This window comes from Myxocyprinus asiaticus, chromosome 46, assembly GCF_019703515.2.
Source record: "Myxocyprinus asiaticus isolate MX2 ecotype Aquarium Trade chromosome 46, UBuf_Myxa_2, whole genome shotgun sequence".
NCBI lineage: Eukaryota > Metazoa > Chordata > Actinopteri > Cypriniformes > Catostomidae > Myxocyprinus > Myxocyprinus asiaticus.
This window is the reverse complement of record NC_059389.1, coordinates 25,192,492-25,213,863: the sequence shown is the minus strand read 5'-3', so window position 1 is coordinate 25,213,863 and position 21,372 is coordinate 25,192,492. Positions and strand designations below refer to the sequence as shown.

The window sequence follows — 21,372 nt, the reverse complement described above, 5'->3', positions numbered from 1 at the left end:
GCAATTTCTCTGTTGCCGACGTTTTTTATGCAATTTCTCTGTATGCAGCCTAAAGTAGGTCTTTCATTCAAGCTGTCAAACCACAAAATGACATTTTGACCACTGAAAATACACTGTGTAGGCTCTATGAAAGATACTTATACATAATATATCATCCAGTGATGGCTAGAATAAATAATCTTTGTCCTTTGATAATTATTTGGGTCGAATTTAATGGAAAACTATGCGAGTTGCGCTCCGTGGCACTGCAGAATTTTGACGCTGAGCGTTGGTGGTGTATGCCTACCTTCATAGAAAATAATTGTTTAGAATTTTTAAATGTGCCATGTCGTCCGCCAGATGCGTTCGGTGTGCAACCCCCTTTATTTTATCCTGCTGCTCATACTTTACCAAAGAAAAATGTTTCAAAAGACAAAGATTATTGTGCAACGAGCAGCCCAAATGATGTCTAAACAAATCCCTATATACAGTGCATCCAGAAAGTGTTCACAGCGCTTCACTTTTTCCACATTTTGTTATGTTACGGCCTTATTCCAAAATGTATTAAATTCATTATTTCCCTCAAAATTCTACAAACAATCCCCCCTAATGACAACGTGAAAGAAGTTTGTTTGAAATCTTTGCAAATTTATTAAAAATAAAAAACGAAGAAATCACATGTACATATGTATTCACAGCCTTTACCATGACACTCAAAATTGAGCTCAGGTGCATCCTGTTTCCACTGATCATCCTTGAGATGTTTCTACAACTTGATTGGAGTCCACTTGTGGTAAATTCACCTGTCTATATAATGTCCCACAGTTAACAGTGCATGTCAGAACACAAACCAAGCCATGAAGTCCAAGGAATTGTCTGTAGACCTCCGAGACAGGATTGTATCGAGGCACAGATCTAGGGAAGGGTACAGAAAAATGTCTGCAGCATTGAAGGTCCCTATGAGCACAGTGGCCTCCATCATCCGTAAATGGAAGAAGTTTGGAACCACCAGGACTCTTCCTAGAGTTGGCCGCCTGGCCAAACTGAGCAATCGGGGAAGAAGGGCTTTAGTCATGGAGGTGACCAACGAACCCAATGGTCACTTTGACAGAGCTCTAGCATTTCTCTGTGGAGAGAGGAGAACCTTCCAGAAGAACAACCATCTCTGCAGCACTCCACCAATCAGGCCTGTATGGTAGAGTGGCCAGACGGAAGCCACTCCTCAGTAAAAGGCACATGACAGCCCACCTGGAGTTTGCCAAAAGGCACCTGAAGGACTCTCAGACCATGAGAAACAAAGATTGAACTCTTTGGCCTGAATAGCAAGCATCATGTCTGGAGGAAACCAGGCACCGCTCATCACCTGGCCAATACCGTCCCTACAGTGAAGCATGGTGGTGGCAGCATCATGCTGTGGGGATGTTTTTCAGCAGCAGGAACTGGGAGACTAGTCAGGATCGAGGGAAAGATGAATGCAGCAATGTACAGAGACATCCTTGATGAAAACCTGCTCAAGAGCGCTCTGGACCTCAGACTGGGGCGAAGGTTCATCTTCCAGCAGGACAACGACCCTAAGCACACAGCCAAGATAACAAAGGAGTGGCTACGGGACAACTCTGTGAATGTCCTTGAGTGGCCCAGCCAGAGCCCAGACTTGAACCTGATTGAACATCTCAGGAGAGATCAGAAAATGGCTGAGCACCGATGCTCCCCATCCAACCTGATGGAGCTTGAGAGGTCCAGCAAAGAAGAATGGGAGAAACCGCCCAAAAATAGGTGTGCAAAGCTTGTAGCATCATACTTAAAAAGACTTGAGGCTGTAATTGGTGCCAAAGGTGCTTCAACAAAGTATTGAGCAAAGGCTGTAAATACTTATGTACATGTGATTTTTTTTCGTTTTTTATTTTTAATAAATTTGCAAAGATTTCAAACAAACTTTTCACGTTGTCATTATGGGGTATTGTTTGTAGAATTTTGAGGAAAATAATGAATTTAATCCATTTTGGAATAAGGCTGTAACATAACAAATATGGAAAAATTGAAGCGCTGTGAATACTTTCCAGATGCACTGTATATCGATAATCATCAAGAAAATCTTCTGATTATTGATGCGTGAAAAGGGCATCGATACCAGGCCTAACAAGAAGACTTGATTTGTTTGTGAGAAGAAAGAGACAGCAGAGTGACATGAAACTAGCACAAGACGTGTTTGGTTGGCTAGTTCACAGTAGTTTAACTTCTAATTCAAAATCTGGTGAAATGCTCTTCTGTGCATTTATCAATGCATGTTTTAAACAAACCAAACTATGAAGCATCTACAGTACATCTGGGATGGAGTTTGTGTGGAACGCTCAAATATTGCACACAGTTCTGAGACCATTAAAAATAGCAGTGCCTCATAAGCCCTGCAGGTGCTATGAGTGTGTCAAACGAGCAGCACTCATTCAGTAAAGCGTGCTGCGCATGCAGACTGTATATTTATTTGTGATTCACAAAACTATTGTATGGCTTTAAGAGACTGAATAAAACGCATGAGTTATATGGACTACATTAATGGTATTTTTATGGTTCTTTTCTTGTCATTTCTGGAGCTTGATGGTAACACTCATTATTAACATGCGGAACCAGATTTGGATCAGTCTCGTCAGACCGATACCCGATCCAGCTAAAAACGTCAGCATCGGGGCCAATATCAATTCAGGTATTGGATCGGTGCATCCTTAGCTATAACCAGAGCTGGCAGCTGTGTTTTGGAACTTTTTAGCTTTTTAACAAGATGTTGTTGGGGTTCTTGGTCAAGGAACCTGCTGGAAAAACCAGGCCATACCAGCTTAAGGGGTCAAGATGGTTTTTGGACCATTGTAGTTGGTTTATTGCAGGTCCAAGGTGGTCTACCAGCTCAGCAAGGTGGCCCATCCTCACCAGCTGGTAGTCCAACTGTAAACCATTTAAACCAGCATGGACTAGCTAAAAGCTTATTTTAAGCAGATTTTTGCTATCATATCCCCATATCTTATACGGAATTTCCAATTAATGTGGCCCTCAAAGTTCCTTTTCCCTCACATTTTCCCTCTCTGTCCACTTCTCCTTGTGTGAACCCATTGTTCATTTCTCTATTTGTTTTCTCTTTCTTCCTTTTCTTCCTGTCTGTGTACCTAGGCAGCCCATTGAGTAACTTCTTTGACGTAATTAAACAACTTTTTTCAGACGAGAAGAATGGCCAGGTGCCTGTTCCACCTGGCATGGCCAACAGATACCCACCAAATGCCCATCGCCACGACCCTCATCCTAGTGACTCTAAATTCCTAGCAGGCAACCCCAGGGACAATGCCAAGCTAGTGGTTGGGATAAAGGAGCAGCCCTAAAACCAATCAAATCAAGCTTTTTCAAACATACTTACCTACAAGCACTCAAAAATGTACATAATCTAAGACATGATGGAATTTATACTTGGAAAAACTTTTGTATGATGGAATGACTATAAAGAATGAATAATGAAAAACTGTTTAACTGACTAACACAAATTCAGACACATTTCCCCATCTTCCCCGCTCTTCCCCCCCCCCCCCCCCCCCCTTTTTTTTTTGTTTTGTTGATGCTACCCCTGATATTTTCATGTCTTAATGTGTGACTTATTTTCCTTACCTTTGTGATGGCTTGTGTTTGCTACCAGGAATTATACAGAAAACGTATTAAAACTCCACCCCCAATTCCATGTGCATCCCATGACGGACATTAATTGACCGAAGACACTTTTCAAGATGAACAAGCAGGTTACCAAGAAAATGGACGCTTCATCCTTCATCATACTCTTCCCTTCCCACTCTTTGGTGTTTCTGTGCTTGATGAGGACTAAAATACAAATACACACTTTCCTGTTCTACAGACTATGTGCTCCCTTACCATCCTCTCAGTACTCTAACCTGTTCACACCTACACATACACAGGCTCTGTTCCAAAACTTAGGGAGCTATCTAAAGAGGCAGCATTTTATCATAGGTGTGCTCCTGACGTAAAGTCTGTTCCAAAAGGTAGGCCGCGTGTATCTTTTGTGGAGAAGGGAATCCTAGAATGCATTACAACAAGCCCCATTGCAAAAAAAAATAAAAAATAAAAAGTCTACACAAGATGGTGGATGAGGCAAAGAAATGCTAATTATAAATTGACTTATAATTTATTCAATACCAAAAATATCAATAAAACTATGTAAGTCTAATAAAAAATTTACTATTTTACCTAATATTTGTGTTTACTATGTGGTTTTTATGCTTATTAGAGTATCACAGCGTTAGATTAGCAACATGCTAACGGCAAACTCTATTGAAATCAATTGTGATTCGAGTTTCCAGTGTGCTAATGTGAGGAGCACCGTTGGTATGATGAACAAAGTTGCTGCTTATTAAGAGAGTTTCAGATCAGTGACTTAAGAGGTTTCATTTCGGATTCTGCCTCAGGGTCCGTTCACACCAGTGGTGAATTCTCAGGGCCAGCAAAGTCTTCTCTGCTGGCCTAACATGCCAAATAAATAAATATTTTTCATCCTTTCATCCTCAATCACCTTTTTATCTATATATTTTAATCACTTTCCACTCTTAATTAATCTATAAACAAACAGAGAAAAATGAAAAGTTTATCCAGTCAGAATTTATTCCTTGATGCTTACAAGCGAAGCGTGACATGCCTGAAGCAGTGCATGAGTCTGAGCTCCACCCCCTCAGGCCTTCAGAATTTCCACAGAGTCCCTCAACAGTGCAAATGAATGCGCATCTAATGTCAGATTGTCAGATTCATCAGCCAATCAGATTGATTTATTTGTTCTTGGTGGGTGTGATCTTTAGGATATGTCCCGGTCGAGGCCTTCTAACTGGCCTTGAGTGACACAATCACGCTTTAAGTGATGTACGTAATTTGAAAGCGAAGAGTGTGAGATCTTGCTGACGAGTCGGCTGTTATCACTGCTGGCATTGCTGTTGAGAAAGAGATCCTTATGGATTTAAAAACCTGAGATGTTCTGCATGATCGTACGATTGATTTATTAAACATGAAAGGAGGACTGATTTTCACTTCAAGTAAATTGGTAAGTGCTTTTTGCATTGTTATAGCAAGATCAGGAGTTTTCTAAGTGTAAATTAAGCTGCTTGAGCATTCAGTGTCGGATCAAGTTTTGAAAAGTAGTGCTGCGTTCCATTCAACTCAGAAAGTCGGATTTTACAACTTCCTACTAGGAAAAGTGCAATGGAATGCATCTTGAATTCAGAATTATAACTTGTAGGCTCGTGCCGAAATTCTCAACTCCAATTTCGCCGAGATGCAGGGGCATGATGTCACATAAACATGTCAACACTCAGGGAGATATACAAAGTGATAAACATTCACTTTATTAATTAATATGGATAAATGAGTTCGTTTCCACATTACATGATATTAAAGCTTGTTTAACAAACGCCTGCAGAAACAGGTGTATAAAACATTATAATCTCTTTTGATAATCGTACACCTGAAGCACAAATGCTAGCGCTGCAGCATTGTTTATCAGTTGGGATACTAGGAGACATCTCTAATGAGAGTCAGACCCCTGCTAAGCTAACGGGAGTGTTGCAGTTCCGAATATCGGGGAATGGAATGCATTTATGGTCGGAGAAATAAAGTAGGAATATCCCTCTTCCAACTTGAATGGAACGCAGCACAACCATGTACCCTGACGAAATGAAATTTATTGCAAGCAACATTTAAATCACAAATATTATTAGATAGATTTTTCCAGGTATTATAGACCTCCTTGGTAGATTCATATGAAAAATTATGATTTTTGAATATCTGTTCGGGAGGTGTTCATTTCACAAAACAGTCATGCTATAGTTAAAATTAGGCTTGCTTGAGTATTAAATGTCATTTCAAGTTCTGGCTTTCGTGCGTGTACGTGTTTTTAAAATGTCAATTGGTATTACTAGTTAGCTGCGATATTCACACCAAATGTGTTTTTGTGACTTTGACCATTGCACTGTTTCATGCTTTTTCTTTTCTTTTTTTAGCATTTCATGTAGGAGCACAGCATTTTTAAGATGCTGTGTCAAGTTAAAAGGACTTACTAAGTTTTGGTACAGAGCTATACTCTCACAATACTAGACTTAAGCACACACACACACACACACACACACACCTCTAAGATGTTTGCACTCAGATTTAAAAAAGACCATTGAGATAATAAAGAAACACTAACCAAGAAGGAAAAGACGACTTTCAGAGCTTGTGCTGATGGGATGTGGACTCATTTCAGATTGTATCGTTTCCATGTACGGTCTTTTTTTATTTTTTTTTATGAGTTTTTGTTTGATGATCTTCACTTGATCTTAAATCATTGCTGCAAAAGGACTGAAATATTGATTTCAGAGGGTTTGGGACTGTAAATGGGGTGGGGGGAATAGTATTGAATGAATTTATCCTTATGAATGAATCTCTGTTGTACAGATTGAACATACTTAAGAATAAATAAAATGTCTAGATGTGACACTAGGTTTAGTTCTGTTGTAGATTCAGATTTTAAATCTTGTGTTGCCACAGTCTTTTTATATATATATATAGGAATAATTCACCCCAATATAAAATACTAATTTAAATAAAGAAATATTTAATTAAAGGTTTGTATTTTAATTTGGGTGAACTATTTCTTTAACCATTGTATTTCTGTATTTATTATGTGATGGAGCCATTTGTTTAATTTATTCTGTTTGAGAAGACATTTAAATACAATGTTTTATTTGTCTGTTTTTTTTTTTTTTTTTTTCTGTTCATATCTCATGTTCACTACAGCAGATACAAAATTGTTGAATACATTGTGGATATTTTTGTATTTTTTCTTATGTACATCTGTTTTATCACTGTCCCTATTTATGATCATTCAACTAATATATATATATATATATATATATATATATGTGATCACTTTAATGTTATTTATTTGCAACAATAATGTGTTTGTTTGTATCAGGGCAACACAGGTTCTTATGTATTTGATTTATAAAAGTACCGTGGACTTAATTAATCTTTCTTTTCCTAGCTTCAAAAAGAGAACAAAATGGTATACTAAAAACAAACAAACCAACAAAAAAGTGATTTAACAGTCATTTAAGAATGTAGTTTAGAATGGGAAGGGTATGAACTTCTTGATATCTGTCAGCTTCAAATAATTCTGCGTGTAGAATGGATGACAAGAAAGCTGTTTTTGGATCAGTTGTACTGTAAATATAATGTTTTGGTCTTCAGGAAACTTGAAGGTCATTCCTGCTCTTTGCTTTTGACTTGTATTGCTGTGTGCATGCACGCATTTTCTTTGCATGGCTTTATTGTAACAATCCCTGAAAAAAATCACACTATTTTCTCTGAGCTGCTTTCCTTGTTTAACAAAGAAAAAACACTTGCCTTCACCCCCATTTTTTACCTCTCTGCGATTTTTCCTTTTCTTTAAATCTTTTGCTGTCACTGTTCTTCTAACAATCCCACGCTGCAAGCAACACAACGCAACAAAACAGAATGTGTGACACAGTATTAGTTTTTCAGTACCGTGAACAGGAAAGTTTTGGATGTTCATGACCCCCAGTTTACAGACTGCTTGTATTAATGAAACAATAATGAAGCAATACCTCTTGTTAACTTTCCTATTTTATACAGTAAAACAAAGCTAAATGTCAGACCATGGAAACAATCTTTGTCCATGCAGAGCAGGAACATGCATTTAAAGTTGTAAAAATTCCCTTGTATCATAACTGTGAGCAATTTCAGAGAGAAAATTGAAACAATAAACTCATTCAATTAATAGGAATGTCTGTAGCCTTCTGTGTTTGATAGAGTGTGTAAAATGTAGCATTTTAGTGAGCGAGTGTTTGTGAGAGTCGTATGTTTAGAATACTTTAAATACTTAAAAGTTTGGTCTTACCTTTGACATAACCCAGATGCCATTTTGAAAATTACATCAAAGGACGCTAGATCGATCTAGTCTGATGACTGACTTTGAGCGCCATACCAGTTTTGTTTTGTTTTTTTTTGGAGATGGAGAATTTTGAGTTGTCTGGAATGCACCATAAAACTTAATTTAACTGTTTAATCAGCCAACACAGATAATATAAAAATAATCGACTCCAACGTAAAGCAGAGGCTGACTGTACATTATCCCGCATTATTAATCACATGGTTACTTGCCAAATCAATCCATGGACATGAAATATTGTTTTGATTTTAAATTAAATTATTATCTGCTACATAGAAAAGGAAGAAAAAAAAAGATAAAACAAAAAAAATTACAATTACAATTTAGAAAACAATTAGCTGACAGAGCAATAAGATGAACACTGCACATATACAGTATGTGCACACTTTTACGGGAGTTCCGTTACCCTAGGATTGGCCACATTATGCTGATTTACTGAGAGGCACCGTCTCCCATCAGATGTTTTTGCATCAGCTTCAGCATGTTTACCTTCCCTTTTGGCGTGACCAGAAGCGCGTTACATCATCAGTGTGGGAGACCTGGATTCGGATCTCGCATTGTGACCAGGAAGTAATCATATTCGCATAATCAGTGACAAGCGCTATTCTGAGGTTGTATTTTAACCTCTAAATTGAAATTTTACTCCACTGATGGTTAGGTTTGGATGGGGGGGGGGGTTACAGTTAATAAAATATGCATTCCAGGGCTCCAGACTAAAAAACGACTAAGGAGGCATTGGCTCCTAAACATTTAGGAGTCAAATGACTGTTTTAGTTGCCACATCACAGAATAGCTCGATTTATATTGTTGATCACAAACAAGACAGAAACCCAAAGAAAAGACAGCTGATGACTCATTAATCGGGTGTTTAATATACAGTATATACTGTATAGTTGAGTGCACAAATTTGCATTCCCCTTTTTTGTCATAAGTTTTCAGAATTTATACAAATATAAGAGATAAAACTTTTTTTTTATTTTGTTTAGTACTGCTCTCCAGAATATACATAACAGATATTTACATAAAGTATAATAAGCATATAGTACTGTGTTGCCTTCTTGAGCATCAGTGAATGTTTGCACATTGTGTAATAGTTGTGTATGAGTCCCTCAATGGTCTTAAATATCAAAAGCTGGATCTCACATTACAAATAAATAAATTATATATATATATATATATATATATATATATATATATATATATATATATATACACACACACACACACACACACACACACACACTGGCAGCCAAAAGTTTGGAATAATGTCCAGATTTTGCTCTTATGGAAAGAAATTGGTACTTTTATTCACCAAAGTGGCATTCAACTGATCACAATGTATAGTCAGGACATTAATAACGTGAAAAATTACTATTACAATTTGAAAAAAATGTTCAGAACTTCTTAAACTACTTCAAACAGTTCTCATCAAAAAATCCTCCACATGCAGCAATGACAATTTTGCAGATTCTTGGCATTCTAGCTGTCAGTTTGTCCAGATACAGCTTCCTGTAGCACTTGCCATAGATGTGGCTGTCTTGTCCGGCACTTCTCACGCACCTTACAGTCTAGCTGATCCCACAAAAGCTCAATGGGGTTAAGATCCATAACACTATTTTCCAATTATCTGTTGTCCAATGTCTGTTTCTTTGCCCACTCTAATCTTTTCTTTTTGTTTTTCTGTTTCAAAAGTGGCTTTTTCTTTGCAATTCTTCACATGAGGCCTGTACCCCTGAGTCTTCTCTTTACTGTTGTACATGAAACTGGTGTTGAGCAGGTAGAATTCAATGAAGCTGTCATCTGAAGACATGTGAGGAGTCTATTTCTCAAACTAGAGACTCTGATGTACTTATCCTCTTGTTTAGTTGTACATCTGGTCTTCCACATCTCTTTCTGACCTTGTTAGAGCCAGTTGTCCTTTGTCTTTGAATGAAGCCTTCATTCCTCAAAACAATGATTGACTGACGAGTTTCTAGAGAAGTGATGGCTGCTGGAAATGGGGCCTGTCCAGATTTGATCAAATATGATTTTTTTTCAAATAGTGATGGTGCTGTTTTTCAGTAATCAGTAATGTCCTGACTATACTTTGTGATCAGTTGAATGCCACTTTGGTGAATTAAAGTATAAATTTCCTTCCAAAACAGCAAAATCTGTACATTATTCCAAACTTTTGGCTGCCAGTGTATATGGGAGTGCATATATTAAATAGATTTGATATATTATACATATACACTATATTGCCAAAAGTATTCGCTCACCCATCCAAATAATTGAATTCAGGTGTTCCAATCACTTCCATGGCCACAGGTGTATAACATGAAGCACCTAGGCATGCAGACTGCTTCTACAAACATTTGTGAAAGAATGGGCCGCTCTCAGGAGCTCAGTGAATTCCAGCGTGGTAATGTGATAGGATGCCACCTGTGCAACAAGTCCAGTTGTGAAATTTCCTCGCTACTAAATATTCCACAGTCAACTGTCAGTGGTATTATAACAAAGTGAAAGCAATTGGGAATGACAGCAACTCAGCCACGAAGTGGTAGGCCACGTAAAATGACAGAGCGGGGTCAGCGGATGCTGAGGCGCATAGTGCGCAGAGGTCGGCAACTTTCTGCAGAGTCAATTGCTACAGACCTCCAAAGTTCATGTGGCCTTCAGATTAGCTCAAGAACAGTGCGTAGAGAGCTTCATGGAATGGGTTTCCATGGCCGAGCAGCTGCATCCAAGCCATACATCACCAAGTGCAATGCAAAGCGTTGGATGCAGTGGTGTAAAGCACGCCGCCACTGGACTCTAGAGCAGTGGAGATGCGTTCTCTGGAGTGACGAATCACGCTTCTCCATCTGGCAATCTGATGGACGAGTCTGGGTTTGGCAGTTGCCAGGAGAACGGTACTTGTCTGACTGCATTGTGCCAACTGTGAAGTTTGGTGGAGGGGGATTATGGTGTGGGGTTGTTTTTCAGGAGCTGGGCTTGGCCCCTTAGTTCCAGTGAAAGGAACTCTGAATGCTTCAGCATACCAAAAGATTTTGGACAATTCCATGCTCTCAACTTTGTGGGAACAGTTTGGGGATGGCCCCTTCCTGTTCCAACATGACTGCGCACCAGTGCACAAAGCAAGGTCCATAAAGACATGGATGAGCGAGTTTGGTGTGGAAGAACTTGACTGGCCTGCACAGAGTCCTGACCTCAACCCGACAGAGCACCTTTGGGATGAATTAGATCGAAGACTGCGAGCCAGGCCTTCTCGTCCAACATCAGTGTTTGACCTCACAAATGCACTTCTGGAAGAATGGTCAAAAATTCCCATAAACACACTCCTAAACCTTGTGGAAAGCTTTCCCAGAAGAGTTGAAGCTGTTATAGCTGCAAAGGGTGGGCCGACGTCATATTAAACCCTATGGATTAAGAATGGGATGTCACTTAAGTTCATATGCGTCTAAAGGCAGATGAGCGAATACTTTTGGCAATATAGTGTATGTATGTATGTATGTAAGTGTGTATATATACATATATATATATATATATATATATATATATATATATATATATATATATATACTGTACATAAAGATATGTATAATTAAAAAAAAAAAAAAAATCTTAGTCTTTCTTTACTGTGACTAGATGGCCCAGACACAAAGACTACAAGAATGCAAATTGAATGAAATCCCAGATGCAGTTTATTGTGCTATTCCAATCCCAAATAATAATAACCGGGAAAAAAAAAAAAAGATTTGGTACATAACACGGGACTTTTAATTATAAACAAGCCCGAAATACATATGGGACTGCTATTTTGAAATGTCTGCGCTCCCAGTTGTGAACTCACTGACGGCTGGTTCGCTGAGAAAGTGACTCGAATTCAAACCGCTAACGTGAGCTCCTTAGTTCAAATTAGGTCTTGTCAGATGATTCATTATAAAGATCCAGTTCAAAAGAGTCATTTGTTCACAACTCGAACATCATGGCTCATGCTGTGTTTGTTGTTGTGTGCAGCCAGAGAGCTCATATCATCAACAGAAAGGGTGAAAAGCGGCACGAGACACACTGGCGCTCTGTAGATATATTCAGTAACTCACAAGATATCTGACGAAACCGCATATGAAAGCACATATCTCGACTGTTTCCGACGGCAACTAGATTTTAAATGATTGTCGCAATCATTTATTTTTGGTCGCAGTCTGGAGCCCTGCATTCCTCGTAAGTGTATTACAGCCTGTACAGCTGAAAACAACTCGCTTTTGACACACTTCATTACATCTGAAAAATGGAACTCACATGTGCCTATATGTCCAACCACCCTTACCACTTTGGCCACTGGGGGCAGTGTCTCCAATTTCAGTAAGCACAGGCCGATTTCAGCTAAAGAAAAGTCAACGTACTGTTTCTGATTTCACTGTGAGATCAGTCTGTGCAAATAGAGCTCTTAAATAGTCCTATTAGGCCATTACTAGAATTGTTAATACATGGAGCTAGTAAGTGGAGCTAAAATCAGTGGGAATTTTCTACACAGTCATTTTGTACGTTGCTTTTATTAGAATACTGATATGATTGGAGTCTTCATCTCATGTTAGTGTACATGGGTGATTCTTCTATTTATTTGGGTTAAATATGACGAGGACATTTTCTTAAGAGTACTATTCATTTCTTTCCCCAAGTACATTTTGCACATTTTTTGCAAATGTCTAATCCTTTGGCAATGTCACTGCTTACATCACACACGGATGTGGTGGCAGAAACTGTCCACAGTTCGAGAGTTCTCGTAGATGGCTGTGGCTTCAAGCCATCAACAGAGCTGACAGGACTAAGGAGATCATTTCAACTCACTGCTTTGCAGCAAACATATTAAGTGAAATTTTTTATAGATATGTTATTAACTCAGTATAGCTTAGAATATTTGTGTATTTATGATGGTTTTGTGTCGTACTTTTGTTTAATCGTCTAATCTATCAAATCTAACACAACCGTCTATCGACTTTCTGCCACCACTTACCGCACATGCACTGACATTTTTGTAAACAATAGGATTGGTCTATAATCAAACACATCTGATTCAGCTCAGTAGCTTCTAGTAGAGGATTCATGACAAGAACTGGGTGTGTCAAATAAGGGAGGCATCTACAGTGTGCATGGTTGCAGGACCTGCAAAACACAGGTCCTGCAACTTTCTAATGTGGAAAAATACTGTGTAACTTTTTCGGTGTTAAAATACTTTCTTCTATCCCAGCTAAATATGCAGAGACAACTATATGTAAGCCATTCATATGTTTATTTTCTCGAAAACTGTAAACACTGTCTCTGTGGCGCTATACAAATTATTGTGTTTGTTTTGAGTGACCCACTTAGACCCGCCCCAACAACATTACTCAGCCAGTTGCATGAGTTGGGGTGGGACTGTCTGAGTGTTTGATCAGTGGGAGACGGGGCGTATTCAGAAAGCTGTTTTGAAAACGTTTATTTTTGCAAATACGTTTGGTAAAGCTAGTGTCGCAAAAATCAGTTTTAATGCATTTATGTTAGTATTAATCTGTAATCTACGTTATATTTTGTATGAATTACTTATGTATTTAGCTACATTGTAGCACTTCGTGTATTTTAAGTTTCTCTCATGCAGTTTTTTGTGTGTCTTTCCTCCATCTCTGATCCACTTCCTGTTCCGGTTGCTGCCGGCACGCTGCATGAGTGTTTGTAGCTTGCTAGCCTGCTTAGCATTGCTTATTCTTATTCGTTCACCGTTTTATCGTTTGCCATTTACCGCGTTCTTTGGGTTTTTCCTCTTTTCTGCTGTTTCAACTGTGTATATTTTACCGCGCGCACCCGTTTTCTCTCTTTTTTCTTTTCCCGCTTGTCTACATCTCGCGTCTCGACTGCGTGCATTCGTTTTCTCCACTGTGTTTTACATTTTACATACAATTTTTTCATAAAATCCTGTTAAATCCTGGCAACATTGTACACTTAATATGTACATTGCTTCAAAGGTTGATTTTTTTTTTATTTGACTTCTCATTAGACAGACAAGTGAAGGCTGATGTGAGATGATGAAGAACAGAGGAGTTGGTCAGAAACATCATGAACACTAACCATGAGCCACAAACAAAACTTTTCATTGGGGGTTTTAAAATATACGTTTCAAAATATCACTAGCTTTTGCCAAGATGATATCATGATTTGAAATGTTTATTTTTCCTTAATGCCTTGCATACAACGTCATGGTTACTGGTGTAACCTCCGTTCCCTGATGGAGGGAACGAGACGTTGGTGTCGATGTAGTGACACTAGGGGTCACTCTTGGGAGCCCGAGACACCTCTGGTCTTTGATAAAAGGCCAATGAAAATTGGCGAGTGGTATTTGCATGCCACTCCCCCGAACATACGGGTATAAAAGGAGCTGGTATGCAACCACTCATTCAGGTTTTACGCTGAGGAGCCGATATAAGGTCCGGCCATTTCAGCGGGTAGTTCAGCGTTGTGGCAGGAGGGACCAACGTCTCGTTCCCTCCATCAGGGAACGGAGGTTACACCAGTAACCATGACGTTCCCTATCTGTCACTCACTCGACGTTGGTGTCGATGTAGTGACACCAGGGGTCCCTATAGAAAACGCCACAAGGCTGAACTGTGTTACGTGAACTGGCGGTGTGTGGTGGGCAGACTTGCTGTGTGCCTCATAGCCAGCACACCAGGTTGACACGTAACCTCCCCCAACACAGTTATGAGTGTCGAACGGCCCTTTTTGGGGACAAGTCGACTACCCAGAGATAGAGACAGGCTTAACCCAGTCATGGCCTCTTTCCCCTTCTCTTTTTCCACTCCCTAAAAAAGAAGGGGGATTATCCGACTGGGCTGCCAGGTCTAGTCGGGGGGTGTCCCTCCCAAGGGGAGGACACCGCGGAGACCACACCTCGCCCCAAGAGAGGGGGGGATATTTAAGTGGAAGAATACATCACATGGTCTTTCCAACCATGTGGAGAGACTTCAAGGTAGATCCTACCCAATGGGGGAGGAGTTACTACAACATGGAGACTGAGGGGCTCTGCCCAAGGAAGACGCAGTTTGCCAGTAGGGAAACGAACTAGCGGAAGATATAGATCGCATGGGGTTAGCCTTACAGGGAACCGCCACATGCGGAGCACCTACCCCAGAACCGGGCTCTTAGTTAGCGCGTGTACTGGGCCGGCAGCGAGTCTCTCTGAAAACTCAACTGCCACAGGGCTCGGAGGAAGTCAACCAGGGAACAACCTTTGTGAACACTACTGGGAATTAACAGCGCACATCTTCAGCTCAAAAGGAGGTGGAAGGCGCTATGTGCAAGCGATACACCCGGCCGGCTATCCCGGGCTTATCCGCTTGTGTTGCGTGCCACTACCTGGGACGAAACCGGTTCCACCCGGAGGTTGTAGAACCTTGCAAAGGTGTTGGGTGTTGCCCAGCCCGCTGCTCTGCAATGTCTGTTAGAGAGGCACCTCTGGCCAGGGCCCAAGAAGCCGCTACACCACGAGTAGAATGGGCTCGTAGCCCTACCGGGGGCGGCATGTTTTGGGCGAGACATGCCATAGTTATGGCGTCAATGAGCCAGTGGGCGATCCTCTGCTTGGAGACAGCGCTTCCTTTCCGCTGTGCACCGAAGCAGACAAAGAGCTGCTCAGAGAGTCTAAAGCTCTGCGTGCGATCCAAATAGATGCGCAAAGTGCGCACCGGACACAGCAACGCCAGGGCTGGGTCTGCCTCCTCCTGGGGCAGCGCTTGCAGGTTCACCACCTGGTATCTAAAAGGAGTGGTGGGAATCTTGGGCACATAGCCCGGTCGGGGGTCTCAGGATCACGTGAGAATAGCCCGGACCGAACTCCAGGCACGTTTCGCTGACAGTGAACGCTTGCAGGTCACCTACCCTCTTGATGGAAGTGAGCGCAGTCAGGAGGGCAGTCTTCAAGGAGAGTGCCTTAAGCCCGGCTGACTGCAAAACTCAAAGGGGGCTCTCTGTAGACCCTGAAAAACTACAGAGGTCCGATGAGGGAACAAGGCGTGGCCTGGAGGGATTCAGCCTCCTGGCGCCTCTCAGGAACCTGATGATCAGATCATGCTTCCCTAAGGACTCACCGTCGACTGCGTCATGGTGTGCTGCTATGGCAGCAATGTACACCTTCAAGGTGGAAGGGGACAGCCTCCCTTCCAACCTCTCCTGCAGGAAGGAAAGCACTGATCTGACTGCGCACCTCTGGGGGTCTTCCTGATGGGAAGAACACCACTTAGCGAACAGACACCACTTAAAGGCATACAGGCGCCTCGTAGAGGGAGCCCTAGCCTGAGTGAATGTGTCTACCACCGCAGGTGGGAGACAGCTTAGGTCTTCCGCGTCCCGTCCAGGGGCCAGACATGGAGATTCCAGAGGTCTGGGTGCGGGTGCCGGATGGTGCCCCTTCCCTGAGAAAGAAGGGCCTTTCTCAGGGGAATTTGCCCAGGGGGAGCTGTCACGAGGAGCGTGAGGTCCGAGCACCACGTCTGGGCGGGCCAGTAGGGTGCTTACCAGGACGACCTTCTCCTCGTCCTCCCTGACCTTGCACAGGGTCTGTGCAAGCAGGCTCACTGGGGAAAACGCATATTTGCGAATGCCAGGGGACCAGCTGTGTGCCAGCGCGTCTATGCCGAGGAAGGCCTCGGTGAGGGCGTACCAGAGCGGGCAGTGGGAGGATTCTTGGGAGGCGAACAGGTGCACCTGTGCCTGACTGAATCGACTCCAAATCAGCTGGACCACCTGAAGGTGGAGTCTCCACTCTCCCTTGAGGGTAACCTGTTGTTACGGCGCGTCCGCCGAAGTGTTGAGGTTGCCCGGGATGTGAGTGGCTTGCAGCGACTTGGTGCTGCTAACTCCGTTGGAGGAGACGGCGGGCGAGTTATGACATACAGCGGGAGCGCAGACCGCCTTGGCGGTTGACATATGCTACCGCTGCCGTGCTGTCTGTCCGAACTAGCACGTGCTTGCCCTGGATCAACGGCCGGAACCTCCGCAGGGCGAGCAGAATTGCCAGTAACTCGAGGCAGTTGATGTGCCAACGCAGCTGCGGACCCGTCTAGAGGCCGGCGGCTGCGTGCCCGTTGCCAACAGCGCCCCAGCCCATTTTGGAGGCGTCTGTCGTGACCACGACGCGCCTGGAGACCAGTTCTAGCGGAACACCTGCTCGTGGAAACGAGAGGTCGGTCCAAGGGCTGAAAAGACGGTGACAGACCGACGTAATGGCCACGCGGTGTGTCCCGTGGCGCCATGCCCGTCTCGGGACTCGAGTCTGGAGCCAGTGCTGAAGCGGCCTCATATGCATCAACCCGAGCGGGGTGGCCACCGCCGAGGACGCCATATGCCCCAGGAGCCTCTGAAAATGTTTCAGTGGAACCGCTGTTTTCTGTTTGAACGCCTTCAAACAGGCCAGCACCGACTGGGCGCGCTCGTTCGTAAGGTGCGCTGTCAAGGAGACTGAGTCCAACTCCAAACCGAGAAAAGAGATGCTCTGAACCAGGAGGAGCTTGCTCTTTTCCCAGCTGACCCGAAGCCCTAGTTGGCTGAGGTGTGAGAGCACCAGGTCCCTGTGTGCGCATAACCCGTCTCGAGAGTGAGCTAGGATTAGCCAGTCGTCGAGATAGTTGAGAATGCGAATGCCCACCTCCCTTAACGGGGCAAGGGCAGCCTCTGCGATCTTCGTAAAGATGCGAGGAGACAGGGACAGGCCGAAAGGGAGGACTTGTACCGATACGCCTGACCCTCGAACGCAAACCGCAGGAAGGGTCTGTGTCGAGGAAGGATCGAGACGTGAAAGTACGCATCCTTCGGGTCTACTGCCGCGAACCAATCTTGATGCCGGACGCTCGCTAGAATGCGTCTTTGCGTCAGCATCTTGAACGGGAGTCTGTGTAAGGCCCGGTTCAGTACTCGCAGGTCCAAGATTGGCCGCAACCCACCGCCTTTTTTCGGTACAATGAAGTAGGGGCTGTAAAACCCCTTCTTCATCTCGGCTGGAGGGACAGGTTCTATCGCGTCCTTCCGTAGGAGGGTAGCGATCTCCGCGCAAGGTAGCAGCGTTTCCATCTTTCACCAAGGTGAAGTGGACACCGCTGGACCTGGGCGGATGCCCAGCGAAGTGAATCGTGCAGCCGAGTCGGACGGTCCGGATCAGCCCTCGCGACAGACTGGAAAGCGCAAGCCATGCACCCGAGTTCCGCGCAAGGGGGACCAAAGGGACAACGTCATCGGATGTACCGGCGGGTGGGGCCTCGCGGCGGGGCGGAGCTTGAGGTGCCACACCACATCGTGGCCGTGCTGAGTCCGAGGACATCGAAGCACTTACCTGGCTCCTTGTGACCACCCCCGGAACAGCCTGGGACGGGGGAGGAAGAGGCCTGTCCTCATAACCCGTGGAGACTGTCACATCGGGGGCGGATTTGTGCCACAGCTGGGCGCTGAGGGCGGGAGACCGCCGCTGGAGCGCCAACCTGCCAAATGGAGTGGTGGACGGTGGTCGTGATGCCAGCCATACACACCGAATATGTGACCCAGGGAACAATGAAACCACCCTTGCGGAGCTCTTGAGTACTGCAGCCACTTGGGCATGCAGCGCAATTAAATGCAAAAGGTAACAAAAAGAAGATCTGCTTACCAGCTCCAGAGCAGCGGGTTTCGTTGTCCCTGGGTCGCCCGTCTCAGGGGCGCTTCGAAGACCTCCGTGGGTTCTTCGGTGCCGGCTGTGAGACAGGTGGCGTCGGCTTCCTGCGGTGGGCTCCACGCCGGGGCCGGGCCGGAGGGGCGGGCTGCGGCGGAGCCGGTGCAGTCACCGCAGGGGGACACCCTCGGCGATGAGTAGATGGGGGGATCTTGAGCCACGCAGGGGCAGGACAAGCCGGCTAGCATCCATCTACTGCTCTACCATCGAGAACTGCTGGGCAAAGTCCTCGACAGTGTCGCCGAATAGGCCCGCCTGGAAAATGGGGGCAGCAAGGAATTGTGTCCTGTCGGCCTCACCCATCTCGACCAGGTTGAGCCAAAGGTGGCGCTCCTGGACCACTAGTGTGGCCATCGTCCGCCCGGGAGACCGCGCCGTGACCACCGTCGCTCGGAGAGCGAGGTCGGTCGCCGAGCGCAGTTCCTGCATCAATCCCGGGGTGGAACTACCCTCGTGCAGTTCCTTTAGCGCCTTGGCGGACTTGCAGGAGAGCCATGGCGTGCAGGGCGGAGGCGGCTTGTCCAGCAGCGCCGTAGGCTTTGACCGTCAGAGACGACGTAAACCTACAGGCCTTGGACGGGGGCTTTGGGCACCCGCACCAGGTGGCGGCGCTCTGCGGGCATAGGTGCACCGCGAGCGCCTTTATCCACCGGGGGATTGCCGAATAACCCTTGGCCGCCCCACCATCGAGGGTAGTGAGAGCGGGGAAGCTGAAAAGATCGGGACCGGGCAGTAAAAGGTGCCTCCCACGACCTTGTCAGCTCTTCATGCACTTCCGGGAAGAAAGGAACGGGGCGGGGCGTGGCTTTGAGCGGCGCCGCGAGCCCAGGAACCAATCACAGAGCCGCGAGGGTTCAGGGAAGAGCGGTGAAATCCACTCTAACCGACGCTCGCGGCTGTCCGGGAAAGCATGTCGTCATCTCCGCGTCAGCCTGTGACTGGGCGATCGACCCCGAAGGGAGGAGCCCAGCCGAGGCTTCCGACTGGACGAGCCCGCTCTCCGATGCTGCGCTCGAGAGCTCATCACTTTCGCGGGCTCCGAATAAGAGGTCGAACTCGCCGTGAGACGAGCCGGCGGACTCACCCGGAAGCCCGATCGGGGCAGACGAGCGTGCTGGGGAATGGGAGGTCCGCGGGGGGATACCCGGCGGAGGCGGTCCCATTGGGGTCCCCAAATCGCCCCCAGTGCTAGCCGCGCTGGCCTCAAACCCGTGGGTAAAAGGACCGAGGCGGGAGCCTCTGGGGTGGCTCGCTTCCTTACGAAGGCGAGCCGCGACCGCAACATTGCCATGGACACATTCTCGCAATGAGAATGTGACCATCCACGAACGCTGTCTCCGCGTGAGCAGTGCCCAGACACGAAAGACAGTGATCGTGACCGTTAGAAGGCGAGAGATAACGAGCACAACCAGGAATAACACACAATTGGAAAAGCATCTTTAAAAAGACGTGTCTTTAAAAAGACGTTCCGTGTGTGCGCTCTTTTAGAGAAATATATACTCTTTTAGAGGGGAAAAATGCTCTTTCAGAAAATATACTCTCTAGTTTTTCTGCCGAAGCGCCCAGGGGCGTTCTCTGCAGTGCACCAGTGCAGAGGAGGGAGAAGCCGCTGAAATGCGCCGTCAGATCCAGCAGGTGAATGAACAGTAGTATTCAGCTCAATGAGCATGACCGTTCGGCTCCGAAGAGAAAATCTGAATGAGTGGTTGCATACCAGCTCCTTTTATACCCGTATGTTCGGGGGAGTGGCATGCAAATACCACTCGCCAATTTTCATTGGCCTTTTATCAAAGACCAGAGGTGTCTCGGGCTCCCAAGAGTGACCCCTAGTGTCACTACATCGACACCAACGTCGAGTGAGTGACAGATAGGGAACAGCTATTTACCATACAACTAGACAGTTAACAGTGAGCCTGCTCTTGATTTCCTAGAATGTAACATTTTTAAGAGCAAACTATTGTATTTAAGAATCACGGTAGATTGCTGTAGGAATTTGGCCATAAATTTACAGTGTAGTAGTTAATGTAGATAGAGCTTTAATTGTTGGTAACTTCAACATTCACATAGATAATGAAAATGACACATTGAGATTAGCATTTATCGATATTCTCAACTCTCTTGGAGTCAGACAAAAAGTGACAGGACCAACTCATCGCCACAATCATCCACTAGATTTAATTCTGTCATATGGAGTTGATGTTGATACTATAGAAATTCTACCGCAGAGCGATGGCATCTCAGATCATTACCTCGTCTCTTGTTCGCTGCGATCGGCTAATGTCACTCTATCTACACCACGCTATCGTTCAGGTAGAACTGTTCTTTCGACCACTAAAGATAGCTTCACTAATAATCTTCCAGAATTGTCTCACATACTTAGTAAGCCAAAAAGTCTAGAAGAACTTGAACAGAAAATATAAATACAGTGTTCTCTAGCACTCTTGATAGTGTCGTCCCTCTTCGATTAAAGAAAATTCAAGAAAAAAGCCCCGCACCATGGTACAATGATCACACTCATGCTCTCAAGAGTGCAGTTCGGAAAATGGAGCGCAAGTGGATGAATACAAAATTAGAGGTATCTTGCGGTGCATGGAAGGATAGTGTCTGTAGCTACAGACAGGCACTAAAAGCTGCCAGGTCAGCATATTTTAGCAAACTCATAGAAAATAACCACAACCATCCTAGGTGTTTATTCAGTACT

At 44.5% G+C, this 21,372-nt stretch overlaps 1 protein-coding gene across 3 annotated transcripts in view; it reads left to right on the top strand.

The window, feature by feature from the left end:
• LOC127435663 (serine/threonine-protein kinase BRSK2-like) overlaps positions 1 to 6,719 on the top strand; it is a 316,801-nt gene extending 310,082 nt beyond the window's left edge. For 2 of the 3 annotated variants that reach the window (XM_051689298.1, XM_051689297.1), the window contains one exon: positions 3,139 to 3,344. In XM_051689298.1, coding sequence (XP_051545258.1) covers positions 3,139 to 3,344 — 206 coding nt within the window. Of the gene's footprint in view, positions 1 to 3,138; positions 3,345 to 3,652 lie in introns of those variants that run through there. The other variant, XM_051689300.1, reaches the window with a different exon arrangement.
• Positions 6,720 to 21,372: the final 14,653 nt, after the last annotated feature.